The sequence below is a fragment of the Astatotilapia calliptera genome, chromosome 1, assembly GCF_900246225.1.
Source record: "Astatotilapia calliptera chromosome 1, fAstCal1.2, whole genome shotgun sequence".
Lineage (NCBI taxonomy): Eukaryota > Metazoa > Chordata > Actinopteri > Cichliformes > Cichlidae > Astatotilapia > Astatotilapia calliptera.
The window spans coordinates 35,829,997-35,854,357 of NC_039302.1; the positions used below are offsets into that span (position 1 = coordinate 35,829,997).

Here is a 24,361-nt window from a genome sequence, read left to right on the forward strand (position 1 = left end):
AATGAGTTCTGAAGAGCTAAGGGCTTGTTATCATCTGTTTACCCCGTCGCCTTGGCGACATCCTGTCCAACATCAGGGGAGGGCAATAAAACAGAGAAAGAGGGGGAGAGAGAGGGAGGGTTGGTCCTACGGCAGGGCGCTTATGCAGGCTCCTGCAGTTTCCCACAGCTGCAGGTCAAAGGTCAGAGGTCATAATGATCATATAACAATGCTGCATGCAGATTTTTATGCTTTAATTGAAATTAAAGGCTGGATAAAGTGTAAACATAAAACAAGAAAAACACTCTGTTGAGCCTTTGGCAGGTTTTAGCAGCTGCTCAATACACTGGCTGAAAATAAGATTTAATGAAGTTATGATGACAGATTTCTGAGTAAATACTCTTTGCAGTCTGGCCCCTTCCTCTCTGTGTCAAAGCTGCACGTAAGGACGGGCGAGTGGCTGAAAGGCAGCATCACTGCTGCCAGTGACAGAGAGGCAAACACAGAGTGCTTTGGAGAATTTCTAAGGTAAAAAGGAGACATGCGGTCATGTGAAAAAGCAAGTGCACCCTTCCTTCTACCATAGGAAGCCAGGTGCTGCTGATCAAGTGCACATGATTAACTGATCACCAACAAGTGTAAGCACCTATATAGAAGCAGGAGTTTCATCAGTTTGCTGTTCTGGACGACTTACATGTGTGTAAACACGTGTAATCTTCTTGCCATGTCCCAGAAATTCGCCCTGAGCTCATGCAATGCTCAGAGAAATTGCAAAAAACCAAGAGCTCTGTCTCAGACTCTCCAGGCTTCGGTTAGCATATTAAATGTTAAAGTTCATGAAATGGGCAATTAGAAAAGGACTGAACAAGTATGGCTTGTTTTCAGGGGGTTGCCAGGAGAAAGGCTCTTCTCTCTAAAAGAAGATTGCAGCACGGCTGCATGCAAAGATGCATCTGAACAAAAGCCTTCTGGATCAGTGTCACCTCAGACAGACAATGTGTGGGAAAACCAAACACAGCGCATCAGCACAAACACCTCATGCCAACTGTCAATCAGGGTGATGGAGGGCTGATGAACTGGGCTTGTTTTGAGCCACAGGACCTCGATAATTTGCAGTCACTGTGGTACGGCCTTTCAGTCGCTCGCCCGTGAATACATTTGTCTGATGGCTAAAGCTTGACTCAAACTGAGTCATGCAGCAGGTGATTAAGCCAAAGCACAGCAGCAAATCTCGCACAGAGTAGCTGAAAAAGAAAAGAATCAAGCTGCTGCAGTGATCCAGTCAAAGTCCAGACCTGAGTCTGACTGAAACGCTGCGGTGGGACCTTCAAAGAGCTGGGCAAAAACAAATGTCCACAAACCTCAATGATCTGAGCCAATGCAGTAAACAAGAGTGGGCCAAAACTCCTCCACAACTATGAGACTGATAAAATCATAAAAAACATACTGCTTCACGTTATTGTTGCTGACGATGATTTTACTGATTCTACTGAAGCTGTACTTCGCTTCTCACTGAGTGCAGAGTCCTAAAAAGCCACAGGCAGACGGCATGATAAAATCATAGCTTGGTGAAATGTCATAAACTCATGGCATTACTACAGGTGTAAACACTCCCAGAATGCACCGAGGCCTGCATCCATTGAGAAGTCTCAGGCCCTGGAGGCAGTCTGGTCTGCATACGATCACATTTTTACAGCTGAGTGTGCAAGAATGTCTGCACGCGCTCTCGGCTGACATCTTCTGTGTAAGCACAACTGCAAACTCATTCACACACTGATAAATGAGCGAAACACAAACACGGACCGATTTCGCTGCGCTGGGATCAGCTGGTGCTACACATGTGCAGACTCATAATGTGTTTCAGAGCAGAAGCTGCAGAAGCAGAAGGGTGAAACTATTTTAACTCATTTTATTCCACGGTGCACCGTAAACCCTGATTTGATCTCAGGCACGTCTGGACCAGGAAAACTTTTGCATTACCTTATGCATATTTATAAAACAGAATATGAGCTGAGTGACATCTCTTGAGAAAATAAGTGTGACTTTTCCATGTTTTTTACACAAACATTTGAAACTACAGCAACTCTTTGAAGGCACAAAACCATCACATATATTGTGTTTTGAAACAGGACAGTATGAAACATTATTTTACTTCACTGTGAAATAACATAACAGTGCATTTTATTGAATTATTATTTTATTTATTTTATTGAAAAAATAATAGTAACTTGTCTTCAATTTTCATCCAGTGGGCCAACTTGCATCTCCTGATAGGCCAGACTGACACACCTGGTTTTAACTGTTTTGTTTATGTTATTCAGAACAGAATTCACTGATTATTGCTTTTGTGCAGAAGATAAGACTAAAACGTGAAGCTGAACTTGTCAATGAGAACTTTCAAAAACAAAAAATACAAGGATATGACTCAAACTAAACCAGAAGCTGAAGTTAATGCAGAGGTCAAAAGGTCACGGTGCAGCACAAACGTGATGTTTTATTTCCCCTTCTCCGTCTGCAGAGAAAAAACCTGCAGAACGTTTTTAGAAATATAGATGCAGCACAAACAGTTCTTCTTGTGGCAGGAAACTGAACTTTACTGAAACTTCCTGCTGGACATGCAATGACAGATTAAATCATTGTTTGTGTTTCTGTTGTCATGGCAACAGTGTTTTGATGTTTGTCATGTAGAATCCAGTAAGACGGGATCAGCAGGCCTACACGCTGCTGCAAACATCTGCAGGTACTCCAGTGCATTTCATGTCCTGCTCAACTTGTTAAAAACAGAAAAATGCGCTTTAATCGTATTTGTTTGATTTTAAAGAAAGGAACCTCTCAGACACCAGAAGTTTTTATGGTTTATATTTTTCTCTTTTCAGCAGGGGAAAAGGAAATGTGCAAATTTGCATTTTTGACATTCATACCGAAAACACAAAGCTCTTTATTCTGCTTGAAGCGGTTGAAATGCGTCTCTCTTCTCAGCACCATATTCACATAAACATTTCTCTCCTTATATAACGCTGCAGACAGTCGTCACCTTAATAACAGAACAAAATGAAACTGCAGGTTGATCGGTGCAACAGGCCGACAAAGACAAAGAACAGCTGAGACGCTTTCATCGGGAGCACTTTAATCTCAGCATCTTTCTTGTTCAGTGGAAACCAAATTGAACTGGAAATTTCCAAGTTAGACATCTCAAGACCGATCGCTGAAAATGTAAACAAAGTGGCTGACAGCGATTTGGCAGGCAGCATTTTAAAAGAAGCTGAAACAAAGGCACCCTGAATTCTTAGCTATTTAGTTTTAGTCACATGGCGCTCTGCTTGAGGCACCACCAGCTTCAGGAAACCCTCCATCAGGCTTCCTGAAGTGGAACAATCAGAAGAGAGTGAAGGCATGTTGAAGAGGGAGCTGCCAGGCAGGAAGACAAAGAAGATGATCACAGAGACGGTTCATGGTTGTAGTGAAGGAGGACATGCAGAGGGTTGGTGTGACAGAGGAGGATCCTGGGATAGCATGACATAGAAGCAGGTGATCTGCTGCGGCAACCTCTAAAGGGAAGCTGAGAGAAGAAGAAGAAAGGCCTTAGTGAGGCAGAAGCTCAAACAGCTTGTCTCAGAAAGGAAGTGCTGCATGAAGGGCCAGGATGACAGAAAGAAAAATGCAGGGCCGTCCCCTTTGTTGCCATCAGATCAAATAAACGAGAGTGAATGATACGAAACAACCAACAACCACAACAGTTTCAGGAGGCTACCGTCCTAAACGCTGTAAATATCTGTGAATACCACAGAAACTACATTTCTGAGGCTCTCATTCACAGACTGTATATAAAAGATGCATGTACGGTCATGTGCAAAATTAGTGAGTCACTCTTTATTTTTTAATATTTTGTTTCCAAGGAGACTTAATTGTAATTATTAAAGTGGTCTTGAGCAATAGTTCTCCAGGCTTTTTGAAGGTCTTTCAGTTTTTCTTTGGAAATTGGCTGCTTTTTTGTTCATTTTCAGTCCAGCCCTTGGACCTGACCTCATTTTGGAGGTTATTAAGCTACTCAAGTGTGATCTGCGGATCATTCCCAATTACAAAAATGCAGATGCTGCTGGTGCAATAAGCCGTAGGTTTTACGTCCAATGGATGATGATCTGATTAGTCGACCAAAAATAATCGGTGACTAGTCGACTATCAAAATAATCGTTTGTGGCAGCCCTAATGTTTAATGAGACTTTGGATGTCTACAAGAGTGAGAGTCAACTGCTTCAAAAAGTTCAGTGTTTTTAATGTCACACTGTGCTGATTTTCCTAAATACTGCCTGTGCCACATGTCTCCATACAATAAAAGACTAAAACTAACACTGAAACTAATAAAAATAAAAGCAAAGCATTCTCAAGCAATAAAAACTAAAGTGAAACAAGCCCAGTAACTGAGACAAAACTGAATAAATAAAACCTAATTAGAAAATGCCTAACTATGTTAACTTTGGTATGCACACAGTACGTAGGAGAAGAAAACTGCTGTTTGTTTATCTGAACGACGTACAGAAGAAGGACGGTTAAACTGACAAAGGGTTAAATCAAAGCAGCCAGTCAGAGTAACTGGTGCACGGGGCTCTGCTGTGGCTCACCGAGCGGCCTGCTAGACCATTTAACAGCGTGATTAAGTGAGTTTCTGTTCTTTACGGATAAATATCCAAACCACGATCCAGCTTTAATAAAAGCACGATAAAATGAAATCATTGTGGTTTTCATCAGCGTGGAAATGAGAACGTTCCCTCACACAGGACAGATGCTGCTGCCCTGTTTTTTCACACACAGCTTCCCAGTTTGTCTCTCACAGCGTGGGGAAACTGTCAGAGTATAACAGGTGCACTGCTGCACTCAACACTGACCTGCTCTCTGTTCGGCTCACATACTTTTAGCATTGGCTGCTCAGAGAGAAGCTAATGGACTCTGCTCACTTTCTGTTGATGGAAGCAGAACGGTTGATATAACAGAAATAACAGTAATTATCACCTATAAAAAGATATTCAACACAAAGCCTAAAGCTGAAGCTGTTCCATCAGTTTCTCTCTTTAGAAATATGAGCTGCAGTATGTCTCGTCTGCTTTGCTGCTGCCTCTTATAACATCTGATAACCTCATTGACTGATCTGAAGATGATTCGTATTGAAAGCAGATCAATCAGCTCCAGAAGAACAGATGAGATTATCTGCTGCCTCATTAATTTACCGCCTGATTCTTCTTCCACAAGAGTTTATTTAACAATCATGTGTTTGTTTGACAGATACTGAGGACACTGATGAAAATTTAAATGATTTCATCATCTCGCTCTTTATTTGGTTTTCGGGTCACTGTCAGAATAATTTTGGTTTTCCACTTTGATGGGCTGAGTGAGCTCAGCTGTGATGTCTTCTTCATCCTGTTTAGGAGGATAAACACGCTGTTTACTTTTTGAGTCCGCAAAGAACAATAGGTCAGAGACTGTGAGTGTGTGTCTTTGAGCGGCAGGAAGTGAGCTCATGGCAGCGGGTGTGTCGGCAGGAAGCAGCTGTTGGTGTTCGGTTACATCATGTTGATCAGGGTCTCCAGGACAACCTGCGAGGACACAGCCATATGACTGGAGAGGACGTCAGACTTTGGCCAGAACAAAGCTTCCAGGAAATAGCCATAGCCGCACTCTGGCATCCTCCATGCTGGAGTGTTCATATTCACTCTTCGTTTGTCTGCATGTTTAGTCATGGCAGCATTAATATATAAAAATATAAAAAAGTCACCAGACTTCCTTCATGAATGCAATATTTTGGATTTTTTTCAGTCAGAGGGCATCGAATATTGTTCACATATTCAAATGAAAAAACAGAGGATGGATGGATGGATGGATGGATGGATGGATAGATAGATAGATAGATAGATAGATAGATAGATAGATAGATAGATAGATAGATAGATAGATAGATAGATAGATAGATAGATAGATAGATAGATAGATAGATAGATAGATCTTATCCTTCCTTTCTAATGAATAATATCAATATTCGCCTTACTTGTACACACTGATATGAATATAACAAACATATGCAATTATACACCTATAATCACATCTGTTTATTTATCTATTTACTTAAGCATACAAGCTACAATCAAAGGTCTCTAACTTTGACTCAAATGTCCTGATCTCCATTTTTAAGCTCCATCTCTGGACCACTTTCAGCACATCTGCTATTTTTTGATCACTCCATGGAAGACCTCTGCTGACCACTTTCACTCAGGACTTCCAGGGAAGCATCTAAAAATACTACAGATGCTGGAAGCTGTCCAGAGATGTGTGAGAGGATGACCTTAGAGGGAGATCAGGCAAACTAAAATCAGATAAGGTTTTTGCTTTTCACGGGCAGAGTCGTGTCATTCTTTGATTTCCACGCGTACTGTAAAAAAAGCTGCGGTTTTTTCTGGTAGTGTTGCAGCTCCTAAAGGGAGCAGGTGGAGGAATAACTGGAGGACAGCTGACTGCAAAAACATGACAATATTTGACGTTTGAGGCGGCAGCGTGTTAATGCGGCTGCTGACAGAGACTCACAAACATCAGTGTGTGTGTGTGTTCAGTGACCGCTCTCGGGTGTCACCACAGGAACACCCAGCAATGAGTGTGTGTGTGTGTGTGTGTCACATACTTCTCATTGCCACTCCTCTTTGATTGACGTTGTTATGATGTTGTCTTGACCGGTTGCCCAGGCAACTCCTCCTCACATCGTGAAGGGATGATGACATGCAACAACACACACGCACACATTATCAGCCTGTCAAAATAAAAGCTTTGGCAGATACGTGGTGATAAATATGATTCATTAAGTTAACGTCTAAATCATCCCTGTGGTGTGTGTAACCACTGTGTGTATGTGTTCCTGTGACCTTCAGCTCTTTTGCCTCTTGCTGAGCAGCTCTGATTTTGGAAACACAAACAGCTGCAGCATGAAGGCTGACCCTCGGGACTCATAATGGGACCATTAGAGTGAAAAACAAAACAGTGCAACTTACAATTACTTTCCTAACAATGAATCATTCCAACTATTAAACATCAGAAAACGGCACAAATGTTCAGCACAGCTCCCCAGAGCTCTGATTCATTATAAATGGGCTTTTTTGTACAACCGACAGTCCAAACCCAGAAAATATTTAATCCACAAACTGTATGAGAAAGAAAAGCAGCATTTCTTTTGCCTAAATTAATGATTTCCAAATTGTGGGCCAGAGTTGCCTGGAAGGTTGTGAAGGATCTGCAACTGGGCTACACGAGGTCATTTAAATTCCCATCCTGTCATGTCTTGATCCCTTAATTCCCCGTGGAGTTATAGAAGCACTGAGCACACGAGCAGGATACCAATCCACTATCTGGAAAAGTTTTCCATGTTCACTTCTTGATGTTTTCACACCATCGCTTTCTCCGTCTTCCTCTGCACTACTTCCCTGGGCTGTTTCTTTAGTCATTTCTTGTGACCTTTTATTGCAAATAAAGGGAATGATTTACATTAACTTATTTCTAATAAAACACCTTTGATAAGACCAATCTAGGCTCTACCCCTGCTTCTTACCCCATAGCTGCTGGCACAGGCTCCAGCATGCCCACAACCCTGAACTGGATTAGTAGCTAAGAGAAAGGATGGAAACACAGCAGTAAGTTTGAAATTACATGTTATTTCAAATTTATTTAACAATTTTGGTCACTTGTGACTCCAAATAAAAAAGACAGCAATCACAAAAATGCTCAAATCAAAGCTTAAAACAGTGAGAAAAAGGTTCACAGAACAGAGTGACGTCATGGTGTGTGCCCATCTTTTATATACATGTTTCTATACTCTGAGTGCTTCACTAGCAGGATACAAGCTTAAATCTTCATTTGCATTTAATTTCTTCTTTTTATGTGGATGGATTACTCATTTACATATACAAAACCAAAATTTGTAGCTTAATGCTTTATCGTAGTCATGTGTGTTGATAAGGCTACAGAAGATTTTTATGAATTGATTGATTTTAGGCTTCTTAATCAACTAATTACTGTGGCTCTGATCTGAAAACCCAGTTGCTGTCATGACTCTTCAGGAATGAACAAGCAGGCACAGCTGAAAGTGCAGCAAACGAAGAAGAATTAAATCTCCGGACCAGCATCTGGATATAAACGTGTAACAAATGCACCAGCTTTCATTCTTTATTGTTAAATCAGCTGACAGGTGAAGCATCCTCAGCATGTCCAGCTGCACACAGACTTCAGGAGGAGTCTGAAAAAATGAAACATTTAAAGGAGCGGTTCAACATTTACTGAAAAACTTAATTCCTGTTAAGAAAGAGCCGTTCTAAGCTTTCATGTCTTTATGCTGCTTCATTCACACGTGACGGCTGAAAGAGCTACGTGGTGACATTTTCTCTGATCCCACGCCCACACTGCACACTACCTACGCAGCAACAGCCTGTTAGCTTCCAGTTAAGAAAACTAAAGATCACCAATTCAGATGTTCGATATCTGGAATGAACTAAATGCTGAAGTGCTCCTTTAATAGGATTCAACCTGGTGTCGCAGTTTGCAGTGTAGCAGCGGGTGTAAGCTACACCCGGCAGACGTTTAAAGCATTTGTGATTGGCTGAAAAGTGACGAGTGTCAGAAAATCCAAATTACAGATTTCACATAAGATAAATAAGATAAGATGTAATTGCTGAAGCTTTGAGCTTCATTTTCTAGCTTAGTGGTACTTATCGGATTAGTTACTGATGACTTCATTGACTCATTATTGGCCTTTTTGGGGTTCAAATTTAAACTCTTAAGCACCTGGTGTCTCTGTGGCCCACAGTTACCATGGAGACCAGGTTAAGTAGCAGAGGACCGATTGACAGGAAACAGTGAAAAACAATTGGGAGGTGTCCATAAAGTCTCCACAGGAACAGACACACAAACATCCACAAACACTTCATTTACCGAGACCTAAACAGGAAGTCAGGCTTTGGCTTTCAAAATTAAAGTAAATCAATAAATAGAGCAATATAAACCCTTCAGAATAAAAGTAAAATAGTTGTGCCAGTAAGTGATTGTAAAAAGATAAAGAGTAGCAGTCTGCTTTATTACTGCTCCATCCAAGAGGGAGCGCCTGAGCCCAGCGATGCCCGGGACGCTGGTCTGGACCCGGGTCTGGGCCTCAGTCCAGTCTTCCTCCTGCCCAGGCTGAGGACTTCCTCTAGGGGCTCAGTGGCCTCTCCGCTGGCCCGGCTAACGAACACTGAGGGAGGGTGCGTGGTGGCCATCTCGAACCTCAGCTCTGCCGCGTTCTTAGCGCGGGAGGAGGCGCCCTTCCTTTTAGTCCTGGGCTGTGGTGAGGGCAGAGGGAATGCCGGGACAGGCCTGTGTGAAGACGCGTCTGCTGTAGCAGCAGAGGCCGAAGAGCCCAGTTTGGCCAACGCCACCGGGATCTCCTCCAGAGACTCAGCAGAATCTGAGTGGTACTCGGCGGGAGGGGCGGCAGCCTGGACGGGGCCTGAAGTGGGGGCCAGGGGGGGCAGCGTGGCCCTCAGGGGGAATGCTGGGAAAGGAAGCCGCTGACCCAAGGACACAGTGGACACATTGCTGGGCTCTGCTAGAGAGAAAGAGACAGAGTCAGAAACAATTTACTTTCTTAGGAAAGAAAGAGGAAATTATTAATGTCATCATTTTTTTAGAACATTTAAGGACATATTTCAGGCTTTCTGCCAGACATCGATGCAATTGTTTCATATTTGTAAAGGCTTTATTCTGTGCAGGAGCAGCTCTGTGATCCAGGAACAGAAAAATACACATTCCCACGCTACCTGATATCAGTCGCTCAAATCCCACAGCTCAGAGTCATTGCATGTCCTGACTGAATGCCACTTGAGACTCTGATTCTAACCTGAAGGAAAACACCTGAATGTTTTCCTGATTGGAGAGTTGGGGACCCTCGAGGTTAAGGCTGTGTGAATGGAAGAAGATCTCGGCTATTAACGATGGTCAGAATTGCCACTAATAGCTTGCCAATCGAGCTATATTTTTAGCATATGTGCCCATTCATCCCACCCAACCATTCTCTTTAATACATTAAATTAAAATGATCACCCTATTACGAGTCATTAGGAGTCTTGCTGCTCTTGGAATGAATGCATGTTTGGGAAGCAGCTACAATGATTCATCATCCAAAATAAGGAGAGAAAACAAACATAGGGTACTTCTGTCTGTTATTCTGATTTAATACAGCGAGCAACATTTTAGCTGTCCTACAGATAGCATCTGTTTATGGTTATCTATTCCCCCCCCCCCCCAATTTTTCCAGGTTTTTCCAGCAAATGTGAGAAGTGAAATAACCAAAACAGCAGCACCACAAATCTACACCACGTTTGGACTTGCTCCAACATCACTACAGGTCTGAACAAGATGCTTGTGAACATCTATGAGAAGAGTAAAACCTTTGTTGGTGTGACTCTAAAATTAATAAATGACAGCTGGGATCCTGAGAACAGGTACATGTTTTGTTAAAGGAGTTCAAAGTTTAGACGGGAGCTACCTGAAGACTGTCTGCACTCAGTGACCCGAGGCAGGTCACATGTGCAGCTGAAACATCAGTGTGCACAGCTGCACATGTGGAAGTAAGGGAGAAACAAAACAGGTGGAAGGGTTCAGGTTTAGGTCAATCAGTGCTCCCACCTCAAATCTAACAGTTTGTTTTGCTTTTTTACGTTGTCGAGCTGCTCTTCCTCCCTGACTTAAGGTGACAGGATCTGCTGTGTGAACACGGGACGGGCAGACGGACAGAAGCTTTGAGTGTTCCTGTTTTTGAACAGTTTCAGAGGAAAATCTAATTAAATTAAGCAGCCTGGATATGACCAAACTCAAAATGTTGCAAACTCTGTCTTTTGATTAGTTTAGCTCTTTCATCCCAACAGCTTTTCAGTAACTTTCTTTTCTATTCTTTTTTTTAAGCCTTCACTTGTTTTCACTTTGTTTAATCAGCTGGTGCCAATAAGTTTGACCTCTCCAAACAAATTCTGTGAATGGATTTGTTCTTTAATGTAAGATTTCGGATCTGTAATTGTAAACAATTTTCTCTTATTTTAGTTTCCAAAAACAACATTAGGAAAATATTTATTTTTGCTGATTAATCGTGTGCTATGCTAACTGAACTGACTGAAACTGCCCTCTGCTGTAAGGTCAAATGAAGCACCTTTATTTGCCCAAGGCTTTGTGTCATGACATTTGTGTCAGCCCGTTTTCTAACATCGCAGCTTCTGCTGTCAGACTTTCACTTCTGTGTGTGAACGCACCACAGGACCGCAAGGTTAACACCAGTAAATTTCAAAGAGGAGGTCGTTTAAGTGGAAAGCAGAGCAGACGCTTGCTACAGAGCAGCGGAACTTTGACAGCCTTTAGGTTCAGGTTAGAGAACACGGTGTGTTCAAAAGTGCCTTCATATGTACAGACAGGTGAGGCCATACCGGGAGGCGGGGCTGTGGCTGGGCAGCGCTCTCTGGTCACCTCTGCTGGGACTTTACGTACCTTCTTCTTCTTTTTCTTCTGCAGAAGAATAAAAATACAAAGCAGGTTTTTAAGTGCGGTCTCCCTCACTGCTGTTTTCTCATATTCGCTTCAAATATACACAAATTTATCCAAAGTTTCTCCTGATCCGTCAGACCTCCACAGTCTGTGCAACATCACACTGAACCTGTTATCGGGTGTGTGGTTTGTGGGCTTTTACCTGTGTGTGTCGATGTGTGTGTGCCGCTATGGCTTTCATCTCTGAAGAGACAGTGGGCGGAGCTTCTTCCTCCATGACAGGACTGGACATAGTCCTCACTCTACCATTAGCAAGGAACCTGGTACACACAAACACACACACAATGCATGATTATCTGATTGCGTACTACAGGCTGTACTAGTGCATCTAAAAAAAAAGTACCTGGATACTGTGCAAATCGTAGGAAATATTCTAATAATTTGAGACACTGGATTTGATGAGCTATAAGCCATAATCATCAACAGCAAAAGGGCTTAAATATTTCACTTTACCTTTAATGACTATAGAATAGAAACACATACACAAAGTTCTGTGAACACTAGAGATCACCCCTTAATACAGAGACCTCCTTCTCCACCAGCACAGTGCTGGTGCCCGATCTAGAGCCAGTTCCTCAGATTTCCACCAAATAAATAAATAAAGGCCTGGTGCTGATGTTAAAAAGCTGACACCAGCTTGGTACAACAAAGCTGTGGAGCACAAAGTTGGAACCAATAACACGGAGCTAGATCTGCATTGGCACCGTGTTGGTGTAAAAGAGGTAATAATGTCAATAAAAAGTAGCACACTTGTCTCCTTCACTGGGAGAAACCTCAGGTAAAGAAGACACGTGCTCAGAAAAAAGAAAAAGGTTATTACAGCTGTTGTGGAGAGGCATGTGGCTCAGGGTCAGCACTCCAGCGTCTCACCGTCGACCAATGAACCCTGTCAGTGCAGGTAAATAATCTACCTGTCGGTCGCTCACAGATCATACTAACGCTGTGCTTCTGTAATGACCCGACACACTGGAACTAGAACAATTTAACTGGACAACGACAGATTCTACGTGTGATTAAGTATCTAAACTAGTTTCCCTGTTTGTCAGTGTTTTATTTTGTGCCCTCCACGTTGTTCTCTGACTGTTCCTGCTCCACTATAAAAAAGGTTTCCTACGTCTCAGATAGACAGGATTCAGAGCAAGTGTTAAAGTGAGTGGGATTATTTATCAAGCCTTTCTGTCACACACACACGCACACACACAAAAAGCCTCCTCCCTTTAGCTCACACACACACACAATCCACACTTTGTTTGCTTCCTGAAAGTTGAAGCCAAAGAATTTCATGTTGCACTTTGTTTTCTGCAAAGAAAACCGTGTCCATGGCGACGAGGTCCGGCCTCCTCGTGTGGTGAAATAACTGTTGCCAGCTGTTTACTGAGACGTGTCGGGACCCGGTCAGTTCATCTCAGCCAATCACACGCGCCGGCTTTAAGTAGGACCCGGCCATCTGAACCAGAACAGGAGGAGCTGAGAGACTTACTCTGCCTCTCCTCGCACGGCCACAGCAGTAGGTTCCTGCACGTCCAGCTGAGGGTTGGTGTAACCCAGAGTCCCTGAGTAGTTCACATCCTGATGAGGGGACAGCAGAGGACAAAGACTCAGAGCCTGAACTCAACCCCACCCAAACCAGACTCTTTCTCCCTTTATTAACAGAGCTTATTCGCCTGCCAGTCAGTCACCTTGAGGACTGAAGGAGCTGCCGTCTCTTTCACAGATCCCGGTTTCCTCAAGTCTCTGTTGTCCACACGGTGGCGCTGCCTCACTATGTACTCGTACGTACTGAGCCTGTTCCACACTGAAACACACATACGTAAACATACATTTCCCCAGACCCTTGAACCCCGACATGGCCTTTAAAGGTCCGTCTTTGTGAAGAGAAAGAGGAAGTGGACTAAATGTCCTCAGAGGACCAGTTAAAAACACACACATAACACAAAACACACACCCACAGGATTTGTTCTGAAACACTGACGGGGTCTTGCAGCATTACCATGAGGTCAGAAACAAAGATTTAATAACCTCTGTGAGAGCGTAGACAGCACGAGGAAGGAAAAGCTCTTTATAGCTCCTTCATGCTGCTAAATAAACAAATAAATATCCAAACGTATGATATGCTGGCAGCATCACCTGAATGTGAGTGAAGTTATTAAAGAGAATTTTTTTTAACTGAATTTTCTCTCTTGGTTTTATCGAGCTGCAGACGAGTGATGTGTCTGACTCAGACTGCTGAAGCCTCATATTGCTTTTAAATAAATGAACTCTGCAATAAATCTTTACAAAGAAGGCAGACTGTGGATTTTATGCTCAATTCCCACTGAGCAGCACATCAGGTCTAATCTGAAGAAAAGGAATTATTAAAGCAATACAAATGCTGATGGCCCCCCAGTGCTACCCCTCAAAACCTTTATAAAATGCTCACATAAATATCTGATTGTTTACAAAATAAAAATAGTAGTAAAACTGATGCAAACTCACAGTTTTGTGGATTGTTATCTCTTTATAAAACCTAAAGACAACAAATGGATTCTGAAACAGGAAAACCTATTAGTTACTTTGAAAGAAAATGCTGTTTTGAAGGGACCTTTTTTTTGCCCCACTGTCATAAATACAGAAGCCATTCTACAGACTAACGTGACGTGTTGCCTGTGAACTGCACTGCCTGCATTTCATAAGCATGCTGTACCTGCAGCAGATCACCACAGAAACTTAAATCTGTGATGTACTAAAATCGGTATGTTATAGAATATGTCTGAGGCTGAGCTTCACTGGGATCATTTTTACATACGTTTTGAATTTTGAAAATATTTATTATGAACATCAGACATTACAACATTAACTGCTGGGCAGAAAATAAAGAAAAGCTTCCTCTTGTCAAAGATTTGACACGTGGACAGACAGGCAGGTGTGTTATTTCTTACTCAGGTAGATGTGGAAACAAAGCAAGTGGCAGAGCAACACGCAGGACAGAAGACCCAGAGCGATTGTGATGGCAGCCAGGACGGGAATCACTGGTGCAGCTGACCGGAGAGGCGCGACGGGCAGGAAGACGAACCACACACCTGTCTCATTCCTCACTGCGGGACACAAGAAGAGCCAACTGTGAAAACAGCATTTCTTCATTTAATGGCTGAATAACCAAACCCCAATATATCAGGAAAATCCAAGCACATCAGGTATAACTTTGAGTTTGTTTAGCTTTAAAAGTTGTTGTCGTTGTATCTGTGAGCTGGCTGGGGGCGTCAGAATGATCTTTCTAATATTCCTCCTTTTTTAGTTTAACAAAATTTCAGGTTCACGATGAAACATAATAAAAAGTCATTTATAGAGAGACAACAGGGACCTTTTGAACAGCAAAAATCACCCTAAACTCACTGAAACAACTATAAGCTGTCGACAAACTAAATAATCTTCCTCACATGAAAACACGAGACTGAAGGACAAAGACATCAGTCATCTCACTCTCCTGATCTTCCTCCCTCTGCTGTGGATGTGGACTCTCCGCCTGCAGATAACACTGAGAGGAGGGGGCATGCTTTCTCATCCTGCAGCTGAGACTGCACACAGTTCAGTTCAGTTTGCAGGTTACTCCATTCACTGTGAAGCTGCTAAATTCAGAGTATCCCTCACCTGTGCTTCTTGACAAAGGAATGGGCATGGTCAGCAACAACACTCAGGTAGGCTGTGGGGTTTAACTGATCCTGAGCTGGTACTAAGGGGCCCAAAGTGTGCCAAGATAATATCCCCCACACCATAATACCACCAACTTCCCGAAACGTTGATATGAGGCAGGATGACGCCGTGCTTTTCACTCCACATTCTGATGCTACCATCTGAGACTCATCAGACCAGGCAAAAGTTTTCCAATCTTCTCTGGTCTAATTCTGTTCAGCCTGCAGGAGCCTCAGTTTCCTGTTCTCTCTTGAACAGTGGCACCCAGTGTGGCATTCTGCTGCTGTAGCCCATGTTGTGCATTCAGACATGTTCTTTTGCATACCTTGGTTGTCACAAGTGATTTTCTGCGTTACTGTGACCCTCCTATCCGCTTAAAGCAGCCAGGCCATTCTCCTCTCACCTCTGGTATTTTCCCCTTGAGAGCTGCTGCTCACTGAATACTTTCTCTTCTCTTCTCTCTTTCTCAACCCATCTCTGTAAACCCACAGATGGTTTGTGTAGGAAACAAACTACTCAGACCAGCCCACCTGACACAAACAACCATGCTGCATTCAGTCACTTTAATCACCTTTCTTTCCCATTGTGATCCTCAGCTTCCACGTCTTGATTTCTGAACACCCTAACTGAGATTTCTTTTAAAATTTTTAATAAACACTATAGACTCACAGCTTTTTTACAAGGTCAGAGGTCAAATCTTACCCAGAAAGTGTTTGTCGGTGCGGAGTTTAGTGGGGTCCAGAAAGAACTCGATGAAGACGTAGGAGGCAACAACAAGAATGAGACAAACTCCCAAAAGAGCTGAGATCACACTGTGGAGGAACAACCTGCAGGACACACAGCACTGCTCAGCACACACGCCTAATGGGCATGAATGTACAAAATATATATTTCAAAAACATTGATTAAAATATTTAAAATACATAACATTTGCTATCTTTGCAGCCCATGTCTATGTTGCTCCAGTATTTTAGAAGAGACTTTTGGAAATGCTTCTAACTCGGTTTTCAGTTAATGACACTTTCATCATTACAGGCAGAAGCACAGAATTATAAAAACAATGACAGACACGACTCCTCACTGAGTCACATCAGACACGACGCATCCTCCTCTGATTCATCACTCCCATCATATGGCAGCTGCCTCGTTCTGTTAGTTTGTCTGTGTTGCGGTCGTGACTTTCCTGTTTTAAAGACTTTTAATGTTGGAAAGACTCAGATGTGCACGTACAGGTGCAACAGAATCTCCTTTTCTTAAAGGAGATTCAGTGCTTTGCACAGAGCTGTATATCAGCCTCACTTCCCTGTCAGAGACAGCTGTCTTACTGGGAGTGAACCAGTGTCAGGTGACAGCATCCTTCATTGTTTGACTCCACAGAAAATTAACCAGTACTCACTTATAGTTCCTGCTGCCCACACAGTTGTTGAGCCACCGGCAGTGATGGTCGAAGTTCGCCACACACTTGTTACAGGCGCTACAATGTTTCGACTTCGGTCCCCTGAAACAACCACATACATATATCTGTGTTTACAACGAAGTGCAGCCTAGTACTAGCACTACTATACAGAATGTACAGCACGCATTGTGATACAAATCTAACTGAAACACATTCACGTTTGATGACTTTACTGCTTTGGTAAAACAGTACCAGTGAAGTTTGTTTTAATGTGTGTGGATGTTTAATGTGTGAATGAGAACTTTTTACTTCCAACACAATTCAGGTTCTTAATACACAAAATGGTACATAACTGTTATTTAAACAGCCAATCCCAGAGTTCACATCCTGGCGTTGTAAATAGGCCGTATATGCAAATAAAACTGAGGAATAATGAGGTCAGTGCACATGAGATAAAAGTCTTTTTTCTACTTGTGTGAGAAGCCCCGCCCACCAGCTGCACAAACTTCTGAGGGGCAACCAATCAGAAGAAAAATAGAAAACTGAAAAGAGCTCGAAAAAAAAAGCTCAAAAAGCTCGTTTCAGACAGGGGATGAACTGCAAAGATAAATAACATCATTTTTAACTGGGAGTCATGCAAAGCTACTCATGGAGCAGCACAACAAGCATAATATAAACCACCTTTAAAATTAGTTTTCAGATTCTGAGTCAATGTGTAGCTCCTTCTCTGCAGCAGATCCAGAGGATTGTGGGTATTCATATCCGGTCCCAATGTTTATTCTGAAATGGGAGTGCTGCGCAAAGCAATGTCAGATCAGATCCAGGTTTGAGAGGGGGTTTACGGTCTGTAAGAGCCCCTGTGACCCAGTTCTCTGAGGCCTCCTGAGACCAGCCCACTGACCCATATTTTTTTTTCCTCAGAGGTTGTCACTCCAGTTCAGCTCAGCTCATCACCTCCTGGCTTCAATGAGCAGCTCTATTATTTACTCAGGAACTGAGCTGCATTCAGCTGCTGAGGACTATGCAACACTGCAATTAATGAAGCCAGTAAAATATTTAAATGGAGACTTAAAATCAGCAGAATTCAGTGGTGAAGAGCTCTTGTCTGCAGTGCAGATGTACAGACAACTGGAAGCAAGTCCCAAACTGTTGTTTCTCTGAAGGTCAGTTCTGATTCATATCAAAGATGACAATCAGCTCACACTAAACCGAAACATGTGCACCTCATTTGTGTGAGCATACTGTGAAACAGCTAATTCCTCTCGGCATTTCTTACATCTAAACACGCAGAGTCTGGAGAGTCACCAGACTGCCTGAACTGTTTCTTTAGATCAACAGTCTGAAAAAAAATCAAATGTTTTTACAGTGAATCTACACAAAGACCCTTTCAGAGTCTTTGTGTAGATTCAAATTCTAAGAAATATTGTTAGATTTAAGTGTGCACAATAGGGCCCGGTATCAATTTCTAGAATCGATTCGATTCTGATTGACAAGGTTCGATTTGATCCACGATTTCGATTCAAATCAGGGAAATTTTGCCTCAAACAGTCAGAAATATTATAATTCTGATTATTTATCAGTACTGACACTTCTGAGACTTCATCAGAGGTGTGAGCATCACAGCAGATGTCTTTGTGTCAAAGTAACTGAGGATAAAACAAAAAACATGAAGGAGATTTTCCTGGCCTGGCTTTTTATAGCAGATAACCTTAAAAATATTCTGCAGTAGAACATTTTGAAAAGTTTACATTTCTTCGGAACTGAACAGCAGAAATGAGTTTTTCTTTCAGAGGTCTTTTTAAAAAAAAAACAGCGGCCGACAGCGCTGTGCACAATGGTAAACTGGTGGGTAATAAGCAAGCGAATAATGCAGAAAATTGTGATTTTTAGATGGGAAACTGTTCTTAAAGTACACTGAGAGAGAGAGAAAGAGCTGTGCAGGAAGTGTGAATTTATTGTGGTGGAAGCAAAACCGCAAAAGTAAGACAGAATTCATGACGATGCTTATCTGAAGCGTAATGTGAAGCTTAGTTTGGATCTTCTTTTGCTGCTGGTTCAGTCAGTTTTGGTTGGAGAGAGATGAAACCTGCAGCATCAGAATGTGTGAGGTGACAGTTTTCAGCCCCGACGATGTGTCCGACCGCGTACGTGCCGTCTGGTGAGAAAGCCCACAGCTCACTGATTCTGATGCATCAGGTCCACGCTTTGTGTTTACGTCTTTTTGCAGAATCCGTTTACCTGCTCTCATTTACTGTTTTAGCTGTTTGGTGGTTGCTGAAATAGTTTTGTGAGGTTTAACCTACATTTTTAAAAATAGATTCAGGATTTTAATGAATCGATATCGCTTTATTTAAGCTAAAATCGATTTTCATCGGAAAATCGATTTTTGTGATGTTCAGGACATAAAATGTCCTGAACATCACACTGACTTTATGCAAGCAGCCTGGCAGGTTAAAGACCATATGAGCTCTGATCTAACGGAGATGGACACTTGCAATATGTTAGGTAACATCTCAAAGGGTTCATGACTGCAGAGCATGCTTTAAAAAGGTTACAAGGAGCGGTGGACTGGAGGGAAGGAACCATCATGGGTTTAAAATTAAATTTAACATGACACATTTTCAGTTCTTTCAGCTGAAGCTTTGTGACCTCGACTTCAGATCAGTAACACTTTGTGGCATTAATAAATAAATGCAAAGTATGTGGCTGTAAATTAAATAAATCCATGACACCTTCACTTTAGTTATGGAACAAATCTTTTCTGTGCATGCAGAGAGACCCCTGATAAACAAACATGCTTAAAAAAATACTTAAAAACACCGGAGTCTGATTGGACAGTGCAAATCCAGACCATGTGACAAGCAGCTCAGAAGATGAAGCAAACTTCAGTTCATGTTCATGTTGCTACCAACAACACCAAAGCTGCTAACAGCTGACAAGCAGTTTGTGTCTGCATGTGTGTGTTTGTGCAACCTGCAGAGACTGTCCTCCTGTGAGAGACACCCAGCAGGGACATGCCAATAAAAACTCCAACAGCAGCTCAAGTAAACATACCTCCGTGACCTATTTGCAATGTTAGCTTGATAGGAAGCAAAAGGACAATTTGAGCTACAAAATCTCAGCTACTAACAGCCAATGGGGAAACTTGATCAGAAAGAGTTTCAGCCAGTGTTAGCACCATCTGCTGGCAGCAATCCACAGTGTGGTAGTTTTGATTAACCAGATCATTCAGGGTTAATGACAAAAAATATAAAACAGATGGGGTTCCTTTTGTTTGTTTTGTTTTTTTGGAGACCTTAGACAAAACCTGATTTCATCTAAAGGTATCAGCCAACACCAAGGCATCAACTGAAATAGCTGCCTGGGCCATATTGCTGCACACGAAGGGGTATAAAGGCCTTTTAGGCTAAAATGCAACAACTGTGCCTGCATCTCTTGGAAGACTTACAACACAAATGAGTATCCGTCTGCAGCTGTCTGGGTCCAATAGGGTGTGCCATACTGAATCACCCCTAATAACATCGGTTTAAATTTTGAAGTTAGATAAAAGTGTCATATCATGATATCATAGCAAGATCATGTGTTTATTTTTCCTAGTGCACAACGAGATGAGCCCAGGGATCTCTGAGAGCGAGAGCCACGTGTCAGCATTCACTTACAATTCAGTGCTCACCTCAACCTCCAACAAAGCACAGTACTACTAGAAAAATAAGCAAGAAAACTGCTCCTGCTGGAGATGGACAACTGTGGCAAATATGTTTCACCAGAGATATACCTCCAAATTGAACCAGCCAATAGCTGGTGACGTGTGACCCAAAAGTAAACAAATGACTCAGCGACCATCTCTTTTAAAACTACTGCACTATAATGCTGCTGCTGCACCTTGTAGCAATAGATTCACCCATTGCATTAGGAGGTCACAGTAACTCACTGAAAAATATTTTTCATTTTGCCAGCATAAAAAATGCAGCTGCCTGCAAGCGATTACAGATCATTTAATTTTTTTTGTCTGTATCCTCATAAATATAATTTATATCATGAATATAATTTTTGCAAATTCCCTTAAAAAAACATGACAGAATTTGGAAGCTATATCCTTACCAAACCCTAGTGTCCACTTCAGAAACAATATAATCACTATAATTAATACATTAGAATCATACAAACAACACATTTTATATAAAAAGTGAAAATCACTTGTTTTACATTTCAATAAACAAGAAGAAAATAATGTGTATTGCTCTAAAAGGTAAATTGCTCAACAGCAAGTGTAATTACAAAATTTAAAGATGATCTGTACACATCCCTATTTTTAAAAAAAATATTCCACAGCACGCTGAGACTCACCCTGAGATTAGTGCATCGAACTAACCCGACAGCATCCCATCTGAAGAGGCTGTGAGCTTTCAGATTTATCACCGCTGCTGCTGACTCATCAACAAAACTCAACAATGACCATAAAACAGCTAAATGTTAAAATACAAGCTTAGAGAGCACTTGAGAGTTTTTATCATTGGGATGAAGGTATCCGGCAGTTTCGGGAACGATAACATGATGCAGCATACATGCGTTGAAAAGCCTCTGTTTGTTACTCACACTTCGACCTGGCACAGGTAGCAGTGGCAGTTCTCGATGACGTGCGCGTGTTTGGAGCGGTCGAACACGGGGACCGGGCCTCGGACGCTCTTCGCTCTGACATTGTAGTCGGCTGGATCGATGGACACGGCCATGACGTGGACAAACAGGTGACACACAAACATGATGCCCGTACACTGACACAGAGATCAGGAATCAAACACAGATACGCCGGAGCAACACTGTAACACCTCACCTAAAGAAAAGACCTGAAATCACTGTCTGTCCCCTCAGTAACAATAACTCAATGCTATCAGACAATATGGAAATTACATTTTGAATAGGGGTCATTTTTCATATTTTCATAGGCATCAGACACTACCAAAAACAGCTCCCTAACACTGCCAGACTTTACACTGGCTGTGCTAAATAAACCAGCAGACAGAATGAATAAATTATAGATTGTCGACTGTACAACCAAAGTATCTGGGACACAAATTTGAGAACTCACCTGAATTACGATCCAGTTAAAATAATAAAAACTGGAATTTTTAGAAGACAAAAACGCGAAATATTTAGATAAAAGCTGTAATAATTTGAGGAAAAGCATCGTCAGCTTTTGAAAGACAATTTGCTCTATTCTTTGACTAAACTAACACTATATTTTAAGGAAAGACATTTTACTATATTTTGAGGAAAACCTCCCTTTTTTTTCCATAGAAAAAAATGCTACTGGTGTAGAAAGTTCACATGTGTTTATCTGTACACCTCGCTACCAGTGGTGCGGTGGTGGTCTGTCCACGCAGTGGAAGGATACGATGTAGCCCGCAGGGATCCAATGTGCAGGCAGCAGGGGGACGAATATGCCGAACCCGGTGACGGCAAAGTAGATGTAGAGCAGCCAGGCGAGCAGCTGGAAGGGGTGCGGAGGCCAGCTCCAACCGTTGGTCCGAGAGCAGAGCAGCACGTCAGCTCGCCGTGGGCCGTCCTCACCGACCGGCGCCGTCCGGTTCGGGTTCCTACAGCACACGTCCATCCCGAACGCGCATCCAGCATCAAAGAGCTGCCGTTTGTTGTCAGGCACAGAGCGTGGTCTCCATCACATGAGCGAGAGAGTAACCGCAGGCTGAAGCTGCATAAAGAGCCGCTTCATGATCAATGAGTTTGAGCTGCAAAGGAAACAGAGAGAGAGAACAGAGGCTCTGATTCAAACAACAACACACAGACCAACAACAGCTCTGCAGCATCACAACCGTGTGTCCCACTGTACAACACACAGCTGCAAACAGCAGTGATCTGAGACCATCAGCCCAATTAGCCACAATCAGTTTTCCACAAACCCTCAGCTTCCACCTTTCTGTAATCTGAACATCTGGGGTGAGGTGGAGTCTCTGAAGTCTTAATAAAACAATTATACCCTTTCCCTAAATTATTCATATCATCAAATAAGTTACATTTTTTACCGGTATTTAAGTTATGAGTTGTTTTTTTTATCCAGGGTCCATTTTCTGATTATTGTCATGATCAGTTCATCTGCTGGTTAATTTCTTTATCAGTTTGTCTTTGACAAAAGTCTGCATACAGCTTGGATTTGTCCAAGCAGGCTGAGATAGTAAACAGATTATTAAACAGCAGAGGTCTTTAATTGAATATCAGAAAAGATGCAGATAATTTTCGTAATCCAATCACCTCAGCTGTAAGTTTTCCAGCTCCTGTTTTTCCTGTCTCTGTTCAACTAATCCATCATCTGAGTAATGATGGTTTCACAGACTGTTATTTTACTGGCTTATACCTGAATTTATCAAAGTGTAATCAGGGGGAAATTGTTTATGTGTTTGATTCTACATGCATGATTTTTTTTTCAAACGTTCCTGCTGAGCAGCTGGAACCAGACAACACTGCCTTCTACATGCTGCAGCTGAGGAGCAGTTCATTCATTAAGTAACCGAGTGAATGGTGCAAAAAAAAAAAATGAAGTCCTCACAACAGCATCACATAATTTATCGACAATTTTTTTGGCTTCATCTCACCACCGGACCTCCTGCTCTACGAGAGGGCAGCCCACCTGGTTAACCGGTACCCGAGCCTCATCTCATCCCGGAGCCCGGGCCTGAGCAGCGGCGTGAAGCTTTGCCGTCCCCCTTGTCCCAGGGGAAGGGGGCTGCTCTTGGGTAAACCAGAGATCCACAGATCTGGGCCACACCGTCCCAGTACTCCAGCTGTTAACTCACATCCATCCTGGTCGGCAGCCGTAGTCCTCGTTTTATCCCTGGACCCGAGCTCATCCACTGTCGAGCGGCCTCGCCGAGACCGGTGCTCAGGGAGAAACTGTGATTGGTATACAATTCTGATTAGCTCGCCAGATAGCGTGCTAAGCTGCTAACGAGACGCGACTAGCGGGACACCGCTGCTGCCATGCTTGCTCTCACTCCGGCAGACGGAGGGGGGAGGGTAACCGCAAATCAACCGCAGAGCGTAACGTTTAATATTTAAGGTGAACGACTGTTTTAAAAATTTAAGATCGCTGTGGATCCCATTAGCCTGCTAGCATGATACCCGTTAGCCTATCTGCTGCTGCCTTCCACAGTCTCCTAGCGTCTTCCAGCCTCGTAAACCGTTTCCCTGGTAACGCCGTAGGTCCACACCTATTGGTAACTGGAGCTGACCCCGCCTACTATATGAATGTAAAAACCGAGCTCCGGGAACTGATAGTTGTGTTAGTGACGTGCATCCAGCAGAGGGCGGCACATCCACGACCAACAGAACGCCGCTATGTATTTATTTATGTTGATATTTGTATATGTGAACTAGAACCATTCTCTTCAGGCGTTTACAATTTTCGTTATTGTTAGCATTATTATTAGCATTATTATTATTATCCACTGTTATCTCGTTAAAGTTTTCGATTTTTAATATGATTATCAATTATTAATTATTAATACTTTATTTTTGTCATTTTACCACCCGTGTTATATTTGATGTTTCACTTAGTTTTGTTTATTTTTTCATTCGTCTCAAAAACCCTTTGCTGTAACCTCAGTTTTGTCAGTGGTTGGTAAAAGGGTGCTGTTTTTTTTAGTATAAACTAAATCAGTCTCAGTTTTTGGTCGTTTTTTGAAAAGTTTCTCATTATAAGCTGATCAGATA

At 42.4% G+C, this 24,361-nt stretch overlaps 1 protein-coding gene across 2 annotated transcripts; it reads right to left on the reverse strand.

Annotated features, from left to right (window-relative positions):
- Nucleotides 1–7,655: 7,655 nt before the first annotated feature.
- On the reverse strand, nt 7,656–24,010 carry zdhhc1 (zDHHC palmitoyltransferase 1). Of its 2 annotated transcripts, none has more exons than XM_026176002.1 (11): nt 23,280–24,010; nt 22,032–22,383; nt 21,236–21,411; nt 16,640–16,741; nt 15,946–16,070; nt 14,493–14,648; nt 13,254–13,369; nt 13,055–13,143; nt 11,717–11,834; nt 11,457–11,535; nt 7,656–9,589 (listed from the first exon to the last, which is right to left on the reverse strand). In XM_026176002.1, exons 2-11 carry the CDS (start codon nt 22,248–22,250, stop codon nt 9,081–9,083), a joined length of 1,689 nt encoding a protein of 562 aa, XP_026031787.1. In that variant the 5' UTR covers nt 22,251–22,383; nt 23,280–24,010; the 3' UTR covers nt 7,656–9,080. The 2 variants fall into 2 exon arrangements, with proteins under 2 accessions (XP_026031787.1, XP_026031794.1); XM_026176009.1 differs by having other exon boundaries at nt 7,656–9,586; nt 23,280–24,009.
- Between the last annotated feature and the right edge of the window lie 351 nt (nt 24,011–24,361).